Here is an 11,014-nt window from a genome sequence, read left to right as displayed (position 1 = left end):
TTCCCACCAATTTGTTTCTGGACACACAATAGTTGAAACATTAGATATAACACGTTCATTTTCACCTGTGTGAGGAGATGGGTCTGGTTGATCCCAAGCTGACAGCACGGTGTCCTGGCACTGCTCTTGGGTAGGCATTTCAGCAGCGAGTCCATCACCAGCGGAAGACATGAAGGTTTGCTCTCTTGAATCCTTTTCTTTGATTTGGTCCAGTACTACCAGCTGGCTAAACTGGTTGGCATCTGGGTCTGGCTGCCTTGGTTGAATGTTCCAAAGCTGCTCGTGGGAGTTCCCCCCATCACTTTCCAGAAAGGGTGGCTGATGTTTATCACTGAAAGGATTGGTACAGTATGTTTCCATGGATTCATCATCACCCTGGATGGGTACTCCCCAGGGACCCATATTTTGGCATACTGAAGAATTCATCCCTAACACACCGCTTGAGTTAGACAGTTCCCCTTCAAATGTACTCTCAAGTGGCCTCCCTTCTTGCGGCGAGGTCCTCCACCAGTCAGTGCTCTCAGCTGAGAAGCCAAGCCTTTCCAACTTAGAATTATCTTCATTCTTTGGTTCAGTTTTGGGAGCTGTTTGCCAGACGACATCTCCCGTCTTCCCTGTTTCTGAAGATTTCTTCTCCTTCTCTGCTGCTGGAATCTGTATTTCAGTCTCCACCAGTGGTGAGAAATTCCAGGGATCGGGGCTGCTTTGTGGAATGTCACAAGACGGGTTTGACTTTTTCTCATTCTCTGCTTGTCCTGGACTGCCTATGTAGCCAGCAAATTCCTCAGACTTGGGATCAGCTGTGGCCAAGAACTTATTAGATTCGTTAAACGAATCACAAGCTCTGGATTCACTCTGAGCAACTTGGCAAATAGGTGAATGGATCTCGTTCTCCACCGACTCTTCAGCACCTATGCTATCATCATCAGGACCTGAGATCCTTGAAATGACCTTGGCATCCTCTGGCTGCACAGTGTCAGGCACGTCACATTCATTTTTCTCCTGTTGGCTAACCATTAGATTTCTTTCCTGATATGTACCTGAATATTCAGAATATTTGCCTGTTTCAGGGCTGGATAAAGAGGACAAGGAATCACCATCAACTGAGTCATTCCAAATCTCTAAAAATCTAGGAACCTTGTGATCAAAGCTCTTTTCAAACTCGTCCATTCTATTTTTTTCTAAGTCCTCCATTTCAATAACTACTTCTAGTTGGCCATCGGTGGTGATTAGTTCAGATTCTTGGTGATTCGGTTCACTCCGATCATCTCGATTCTCTTTTTCATGCTCAGTCCTGGGTCCATGGCCCCAGGAAGACAGTGCAAACGAAGAGTCATTGAGATCAGGACTTGATGCACTTGAAAAGGTGAACTCACTAGAAATGCTTTCTCTGTCACGATTTCCAAAAGAACTGGCTCCTGAAAGGCTGTTTTTCCCAGGAAGACAGTGCAAACGAAGAGTCATTGAGATCAGGACTTGATGCACTTGAAAAGGTGGACTCACTAGAAATGCTTTCTCTGTCACGATTTCCAAAAGAACTGGCTCCTGAAAGGCTGTTTTTAGTCCCCTTAACTTCGAGATTCTTAGTTATCTCAGAACTTGTGCAACTGGCCTGCATATCACCGTGTACAGGGTCGTTCCAAATGTCAGGGCTTCGGGGAAATTCATGAGGTGGCCCTTCGTTCACTCTCTCTGGCTCCAGAATGTTACATTCTTCAGTGTTCTCAAGATCCATTTCAGATAAAGACACATTTTTTGTTAAATTTATCTCACCTGAAATCTCAGTGGCTTCACTTGAATTTCTATGACTCACGAGGTGCTTTTCACAGCTATCTTTTGCCCGCAGGTTATTTGTGGACACCCCTGTTTGCACATCACAGGAGTATAGGTTGTAAGACCCCTTCTTATATTTTGAAGCTTTCTTTGGTTCCTCGGTTTGAGGACTGAAAGTGACTGAAAGAGAGTTCATTTTGTCTGATTCAACGGAGATTTCTTGATGTTCAGATGTAACTTGAGAAGAGAGTTCCTGGTCGCCTGGCCCTTTTCCAGAAATACCTGAGGCGTTATCGGTGACATGGCCTGTCACCTCCTCATCGAGGCGCCTGCTGTCAGTGGCTCCAGGGACATCCTCACTTTCACTTTGTCCATACCTATGACCTTTCCATGAGTCTGAGTGTGCAAAATGCCCTGGATTCTCAAGCCCAGTCCCCAAGGGTGCTGTATCACTGTGCAGGGGTCCTCTCCATGTGTCCTGGTTGTCGGGATGAGGTGTAAGTGCTCCCAACTCACTGGCTCCAGAGGCTTCTAGCCCATCTGGGCTGAGACTGTCCTTAACATTTGCTGAATGGCTGGGAGATTCAGGAGGCAATTTGCTTTGCTCAGATTCTGTAATACACAGTGGGCCTGGTAACATGAAAGATGACATGTCTTTAGCTCTCATGACAGAATCCCAAATACTGTTTGCGATCAGCTGCCCACTTTTCTCATTCAGTGTGTGATATTCGCTAGGAGCAGTGTCTTTGGGGTGCTCAGCAGAGGCAGGGGGTTCCCAGTCTGCCTGACTAGCTTCCTGATACTCCACGCCCCATGGTTCCAGCTGTCTCACTGAAAATCGGGTTTCTGGTTCAGTACTGTCAGCCATGTATTCTTCTGTGTGACCATTGCCAGGGATCGCCATGCCCCCACTGCAGTCATCCCAGTCCAAGTCATTATCCATATCCGAGATGGTCGCGGTGGACTGCGTGTCCTCCAGAATCACTCTGTTCCACAAGTCGAGGTTGTCAGAGGCCGCCTGCCGGGAGTTGGTGCTGCTGTGCAGCAGTGTGAGTTGCCGGTTTGTTTCATTGTACAGCTGCATCATGCTGGGGTCATCGTAACTGGACTGGCTGCTTCCCCCAGCGTCATCCTCCATGGCGACGTTTCTATCATCTGTGTGCTCTGTCTTGAGTAAATCTCTATCTGGGCTGCGAGTGGCATTCATCTCAGAACTACTATCTGCATGCGGAGAAGCCCACATGTCTAGGTTCCCAGGACCTGAACTAATTCGATTCCTAGGTGGCTGCTGCAGTGACTGAGGGGGAATTCCAGCCTCCTCGGGGGTACAGGTAGCATCTTTTGACTCAGAAGCTTCTTCTTTAGCAAATGTCTTGTTTTCAGTTCCCTTTTCATCCTCAGCAAATGTTGGTGATGTGTAGGAGTCCGAGGTGGAGTAGTTGGTATCTAAGGGGGAGGGCACTGAATCTTCTCTGTTGGATGCACTGTAATCGGAGCATTTATATGCTAAGAAGGAATCTTCCCAGGGAGCTAGGACGTCTGACCCTCCTTTCTTAACACTCTCCTCAAAAAGGTTCCAGGAATCTACCTTTTCATACACCTGCCCCCTAGTTTCAGGATCTGCTAAACCACTCTGATCTTCCTTCGATGGCTTAGAATTATTCCATGCATGGTCCAGATCAGAACTGGGATTTCCCGATACAAGGATATTATCCCTGGAGTTACCGTTCCTCTTGCCCCAGATTTCTGGAGCTGCTTCATTTTCTGCCTCACTGGGTGAATTGTCCAATAGATCTTCTGAAGGAAAAGAAAACCCACTTTTTGCCATGACCCACTCATTTGGGTCCCTCACAGAAGGTGTCTCAGCACTTGTGGGGTGCAGATTCCAGGTATTGTTTAAAGCTTCAACATTATCTTCTTTACCAAGTGCCCTCCAGGCAGGGAATGATGCTGTGGCCGCTGGTTCTCTGTTCTCTGTAGGATTTCCCCATGGCTCAGGCATCGCTGTGGGAGAGCGGCCAGAATGCCATAAGGCAGCGAAGTCTTCTATCAGGTGGTTCGTTTTCTGAGGAGAATCATCTGGCAAATGTGATTTCTCCAGGGGCAGGTTCTGAAACTGCATGCTTTCCTCATTTTGGTCTTGAATATCACTGCTACCCAGTTCAGACTGACCAAATTCACACTTCCAGGGACCTGACTCTGGGAATTCGAGATTTTTTGGTTGAAATACAGAATCTGAGGCTCTTCTATCAACTGAGCTTGGCTTACGATCTTTCCATGACTCAGGGCTGTGGAAGACAGATTCCTGCTCACTGGAACTCCATGCATCTGCCATATTTTTAATGTCAATTTCCAAACCACCCCACCAACTGCTGCACCGAGCACGGGTTGGAGGTGGCTCTGTGTGATCTGTGTTGATTGCTTTTTGGGTCATATCTTCTGAATAGAGAGGGTCTGGTTCTTCAGGGGATGGTGAGTTTTCAACAAAACTATTCATAGGTGTTGGTGGGATCCTCTTTCCAATATTTTCTAGCCTTTCTGGTGAAGGAGACTCATCTCCCATAAAACCTGTCAGGCTCAAATTTCTTTCCGAGTTATCTCTAGGACTTTCTTTTCTTTGGACAAACTCTCCATCAAATTCCACAAGGGTATCTTTGCCAGCCTCTGACAAAAGTGAACTGGATGAATAATTAGACATGTTGATCCCTATCCCATCAAGTCCTTTAGGCCCAGCGGGAAGCTGTCCTTCTGACGAATCACTATTGGGGAAGAAGTCATCTGCTGGGGAGCAGTCTGCAGAATGGGAAGATGGTTGGGACTGCCCAGAAGCCATGGGTGCTGGGTCAAAGTTGAAGAGGTCAAAGCGTTCACCATGTTCTCCGGACCGTGCATGCTCCTCTGCCACTGCCCCCTCGGGGATGGGACTATATGAGTCCAGCCCTGGGAGGAGGCTGTGGTGAGGCCCTGCACCTTCTCCCACTGGACTGTCGTCACTGAGGAAGACTGAGCTCTCCTTGGATGAACGGCTGCTCCTGATAGTGGCCAACCCACTGTCTGGGCTAACGAGGTCTATGTTGGCATCCACCTGGGCCTGGTTGGAATCATTGGGATCTGGAGGGTTCTCTATGAAATTCACAGAGCTGGGCTGTGGCTCTATGTCAGAACCATACAACTCCATAATCCCGGAAGACCCCTGGGAGAGGGGGGCGCTGCCTGCCACAGCTTCTGTTGACGACGTCCGGCTGTTGGAGACCATCTCTGGACACCTCCTGCTGAGGACTTCCTTGACAAGAAGAACCACCTGTTCACAAGTCACTGACGGGTCCTCCTGCTGGTACACCAGGATCTCATCACAGCCACATTCAAAGGGCTCCAGTTCCAGGCAAGGGCTCTGACTCTCTTCCAGCTCGCAGCAGATCTGTCAGGGAGGCACAGGGTTTGTGTGAGCACTCGGGCAGTCTTTGCAGTTTGCAGTTTACGTTTCACAATGTTTCTTAATATGAAATTAACCTGTGTTCATCTGTCTAGGAAGACTCAAATAACTAAGAATAGTACAAGGCAAACATTATACATCATATAAGTGAAACATGGAAAGTCTCACATAATGTACCACCAACCTTTCTCCAATTCTATCAAATAGTCTTTGCATTTAACTCAAAATCCAGCTGCTCGATTTTGCTGGCTCCTGAAAGTTATGAGTAAAGAGATTTAAAACCATCTAACTCCTTTTCTCAGTGTCCTATGACACCGTCTTCCAATAGGAGTGAAACTCAAGTCTGCAAAAAAGCAGAGCATGCTGGTCACTGACAAAAACTAGAAGGCAAGTGTTGGAATAAGCAGAGATGTGGCAGGAGAAAGACTTTTGTTTAGGAGCAGGCAGCCAGGTCTACTTGAACCTCTGTCAGCTTCCAAGGCAAAGGAGAAGGTAGGAAGGAGAGAAAAGCTACCAGGGGCCCAGCTTTCCAAACAGAACTCAGGCTCCATCTGTCCCCTCCAGCCCCAGGAAACACAGATGTGGAGCCCAGACCAGACAAAGCTGACCCAGGAGGCATGGTCAGTGACAGACAGCCACTGTGACAGACATGGTGATGCATGGTCAGTGCGAGGCCTGAACTGGCCTGTGGCTCTATGAATTTTAGGAAATATCAGGAGTATTTTGCCACATTGGGCCTCTGAGATATCCCCACAGGATTAGTGGAGGTAATGATAGTAATAATAATAATAACGACAGCCACCACAGAGTAATAATAACAACAGCAATAATAATCATTAGTAGTAATTTATGGAGTGCTTTCATATGCCAGACATGGTTCTAAGGGTTTTATGATCATTATCGCCTTTAATTCTCACAGTGATTCTACAAGGCAGGGACTCTTTTATTATCCATTTTATTGATGAGAAAACAAAGACCCAGGAAGGTTAAATAAGTCATCCGTCAACACGCAGCCAATAAATGATGGAGCCTGAGCTCTGAACTCGGGCAGTGGCCTTCAGAGGCTGTGACTCTTCACCCATTGTGTGACCCTGTCTGCGTTGCTCAGACTTCCCAGGGTGGGGAGGGTGGGAGGGTGAGAGGAAAGAAGAGAGAAGTGGAGTCACTCAAGGGCTTCTAACCCCTTCACCTGCTCACCTAGTTTTGTCTATTTTAAATGAATTGATTTTCAAATTGGTTTGAAAAAGGGAACTGCTGCTAAAAGTGATTTGAAAACCACCATATTGGTTGCTTAGGATGGCCCAAATCCTTTCCCAAGGAAGGCAGTGATCAAAGGTGAAATTCAGCTTTGAAACCAAACACAAAGTAGAGCACTGAAAAGCCACAGACTGGTGATGCCACAGACAAATGCACGCAGGTCAGAGGAGGGTACAAAATGCATCCGTGGCAGGAGCAGGGACTCTTTCATATTTGGATTCGAGAAAGCATAGAGAGAGCCCGAAAGCACCTATAGTCATGTGTCAAGAGAGCCAAGACAGAACTCTCGGAGGACAGAAAGATAGCATGAAGAGAAAGGGTAGAGACTTTGCTGCTGTAGCATAGAGAGAGCCCGAAAGCACCTATAGTCATGTGTCAAGAGAGCCAAGACAGAACTCTCAGAGGACAGAAAGATAGCATGAAGAGAAAGGGTAGAGACTTTGCTGCTGAGCCACCTGAAGGTACACGAGGTGTCTCATCCCTTAGTGAGGACAGATGAGTGAGAAAGCCTTCTATGCCCATGTGGCTCATCGCATAGTGAATCACGTAAGTACTCATACTAGTTATTAAATACACCTGGTTTGGTATATCCAGGGGCCTACTTTGATTAATTTTGTCTAATTCTTTTATTTCCTAGACTTTGGGTTAAAAGACTCAGATATTAATCTAGAAGTTCCAATCGATTGCCTAGTCAAAATTTTAGTGCCTGGGGACAAACTAATTTTGATTAAAGCATCAGATCACCAGTAACCAAACACTGGGCACCAAGTGGGTATTGAGGCAGGGGCTACATTTTTGTTAGGTGTTACCAGGGAGAAAAGAAAACAGCACCCTCAAGAGAACTTGCCTTCACTCGGGTGAGAAAAATCTGATCATGCTCTCTATGGATTCAGGCTAGAAGAGAAATGGATATGGGGCTCTTTTAAAAGGTCCGGTGTGCAAAATACCCCCAACACTTCCTAAAATTCAAAACTCTGGGATTCTATCCCTTGGGCCAATTTCTTATGAGTCACCCATCGGTTCCCATCGTCCACTGTCTGTTCTGGGTGTGGGCAGGTGCCAGTGCAGTGAAACACGTGCAGGTGCAAGGGGTGGCCCACCTGACTGCACAGCTCTAGGTTCTCCGAGTACACGGCGATCTGGCGTCTGGGCTGCTGCTCCTCTGACAGGTAGCTGGAGAACAGGATGAGGACATCAAAACCGAATTTGTCTGTAAATGTTTTCAAATCGCTGGTGATATTGCTGTGAAACACACAGTTCTGAAACAACAGAAAAGTTGATATTAATGTCAAAACGCCCAGTGGGAAGCTGTGCTACAAATTTGTCCACACCTATAATATATTAGGACAGGTATTCATTATTAGGAGCAAGTGAAATAAGCAATTTGCTTTGAGAAAGTTTGGAAACTTTTGTACTATTGCTTAAAATATACTTGGCTTCTTTGTTTCCCCAAATCAAGAAAGGAAGGAGTTTTTGCCATTATTATTAAGAATAGCTTAGACAAGGAACAAATATCTTATTTTTTTCCTAAAATATTTATTCAAACACTTACTTTGCAAAGCATATTTTTTCCCTCTTATTGTAAGACCTATGTAGAAATGTCTACTGACTATTATTACAATTTATCATTAGAAAACCAGGAGGGAGGGTTTTTTTTCCTATAATTTTATTTTCTAATGATTATTATTAACTCCAAGCAGAAATTCCTAAGGATGAACTTAGCTGAGTTTACCAAGTGGTTTTTATTACAATGCAGAAGTCTGAAAGATTTTTGGAAGAGCTGTGATGTCAGATCTGCTTGCTCCGTGTGGCAGCTATGGAGGATGAATAATTGTGGAAAGAGCAGCACTATCTCGGAGCACCCAGACCTGCTGCTCACATCATTTGCAGAAAATGCACTGGCCTCTTCAAGTTTTATTAACTGCAACAATGACCACTTTGTCTGCATGGTTATCTCTCTTCCTTAAAGAAGTACAGGGAAGACCATATGCTAGCCCCAGCACAACTCCCGGCATATCCCAATTGCTCAAGGTATGTTTGCAGAATGATTGGACAGAGACATAAAATCAACCTGTGCTATGTGGTCTCTGTCACAGCATATATACATAGATGAGCATCATATATAATCAATCAACTGACAGTCCATTGTGCCAATCAATGAAAAACACCACAGTGTGCGCTCAAGGGATTTAAAGACTTCTACTGACTTTTTCTGATTATAATAGTAATCAGAATTATGCCTGCTGCTAGTAAGATATTAAAATACAGAAATGTATACCATAGAGAGTGGAAGTGCTGTGCACCCCTTCTCAGGTAACCACCGTGAAGAGCTAAACAGTACACTCATATAGCTGCAGATCTCCTCTATGCCTGGATTCATGCTTGTGTGTGTTGCCCGCACCGCACTCAGCCAGTGAGCACACCGGCCATCCCTATATAGGATCTGAACCCATGGTGGAAGTGCCGCCGCGCTCCCAAGCGCTGTACTCTCCCGAGTGCGCCATGGGGCTGGCCCAGATAAAATAATTTCTAACTATCACTGGTGGTCAATCAAGAACCTTAACGCTGAGCTTTCTGCCATTATGAATCATGAAAGAAGAGGTGGTCCTGAAGGAAAATCAGAAAGAACAACTACCTACATCTTATCTCCAGTAACTGAAGACTTGGGCACAATAAGTCCTACACTTTTCCTTTCTAAATATTTTTTCATTATGTATATAAAACCCCCAAAATACATTTATAAACTTTAGAAAGAAGACACACATTTCTAAGAGATTTTCATGTAAAATGACAATTATTGCTGCACTCCTGGCTAGGTCACTGAAACAAGACAGGATGGGTTTTACTCATATCTGAGCACAAGACTAAAAATCAGTAGAATCAGCATTATTCAAAGCCATCCAGGTGGAACATTTGCTATTCAGAAATGTCAACTGAGCCCCAACTGGTTGGGAATCTTCTGTGTTAAACCGATGGCTCTAGCATCCTGGGGACCTCCAGTCAGCAGCTCTGGTGACAGCAGGCATCTTGTTAGAATGCAGCCTCAGGCCATGCCCCAGACCTACTGAAGCAGAATCTGCATTTTCCAGCAATCCCAGGTGATTCGAATGCAGTGAAATATGAAAAGCCCCACTCTAGGGAGACATTTGTTCATTGATGTATTTCTCTATGAACCACTTCCCTCGGCTCCCTCAACACTGTCATGTCACCAACACACACTCTCAGCAATCTGTTCCCCACAATACCCTCATCATAAAAACCATCCTGGGGCGTGTACTTCTGGGCCACTTCATAGAAGTTCTCATTTAGCAGGTCGGGGATCCAGTCCTAGAATCTGTATTTTCATCATGTCCCTCACGTGATTCTCATGACCTAGCTCCTTTGGGTAACACTGTCTCAGTTTTCCTCCGAGTGACTCCAAATTCCACAGTATCGAATGAAGAATTGACAAAACAAATTATTTGAATCACCTAGGCATGTTAGAGAAACAAAGAATTACGTTTTACCTTAACTCCCAAAACAGGCTGTCGACAACTATACCCTATCTACCCTAATAAAATTCTCCAAGCCAGGTTTGATCTTACTGGCTTTAGGACAGTGTCAAGAGTTTCATGTTTAAAAGAGAATCAAAACAAGGGAATGAGTGAGAATCTTCAGGAATCCAGGAGGCAGCGTCTTTTCTGCTTTTATGCCGGTGCTGTTTGCATAGGAGATAATTTATTATTGACTTCTAGCTACGCAGGGAGTCATGTGCTGCGATGTGCTCTTATGTTGCTGATGAGCTAGGCTGGCCCTGAATAAACAGCACTTCATCATCAATACAACCCAACTGTAGATACAGGTCGGCATTTTATCCCTGCATCTGTCTTCTACCTGATAAATTACTGTTTTAGTTACATGTATACAAATACTATTTGTTAATCTGCTCAAATGTCTCCAAAATGTCTTCCCCCACTTAAAGTTAAAATTATATACATACATATATACCTCCCACTCAATTCGAGAAAGGTTTAGAAAATAAAGGAATCTTGGGGCCGGCCCAGTGGCACACTGCTACGGTGCGCTGCTTGGGAAGTGTGACGGCGCTCCCGCTGAGGGTTCGGATCCCACATACAGACTGGTTCCCGCTCACTGGCTGAGCGAGGGGTGGGCACGGCGCCGGGGGTTGCGATCCCGTTGCCGGTCCCGGCCCGGTGTGGGCGCAACACTGGGGGTTGCGGTCCGTTGCCGGACACAAAAAAAGACAAAAAAAAAAAAGAAAATAAAGGAATCTCCTCTTTAAATTACCAGCCCCACCCCAGCCACATACCCCCTCTGTATCCTATGATTGCTGCATGGAATTTAGAAAGTAACTAGTCATTGCAACTGGGAAATGACTGGTAAAATCCCAGACTAATCCCACCAGTTAGGAAGAATGACAGTTGCTCTATGTCAAAGCCCTTTGTCACCCATAGCTCCAAAGATTCAATCACTAAACATTTTTAGAGGTCATGAGTCTTTTTTCCTGAGTAATTCCTAGTTTTGGGATGAGTAGGAAGGTATGAAAATGTG

The 11,014-nt window shown here is 45.5% G+C and overlaps 1 protein-coding gene across 1 annotated transcript; it reads right to left on the bottom strand.

Moving 5' to 3' along the window:
* Positions 1–65: 65 nt before the first annotated feature.
* Positions 66–7,722, bottom strand: LOC103583464 (protein prune homolog 2-like; the record flags this gene model as incomplete). Its single annotated transcript, XM_008564769.1, has 3 exons — positions 66–1,418; positions 1,504–5,191; positions 7,564–7,722. Coding segments are annotated over 3 exons (5,200 nt in total), but the record flags the coding sequence as incomplete, so codon positions are not given.
* Positions 7,723–11,014: the final 3,292 nt, after the last annotated feature.

The sequence above is a fragment of the Galeopterus variegatus genome, unplaced genomic scaffold (genome assembly GCF_000696425.1).
Source record: "Galeopterus variegatus unplaced genomic scaffold, G_variegatus-3.0.2 Scaffold23265, whole genome shotgun sequence".
NCBI classification, from domain to species: Eukaryota; Metazoa; Chordata; class Mammalia; order Dermoptera; family Cynocephalidae; genus Galeopterus; species Galeopterus variegatus.
The sequence above is the reverse complement of the archived record's forward strand: the minus strand, read 5'-3'. Positions and strand labels throughout refer to the sequence as shown.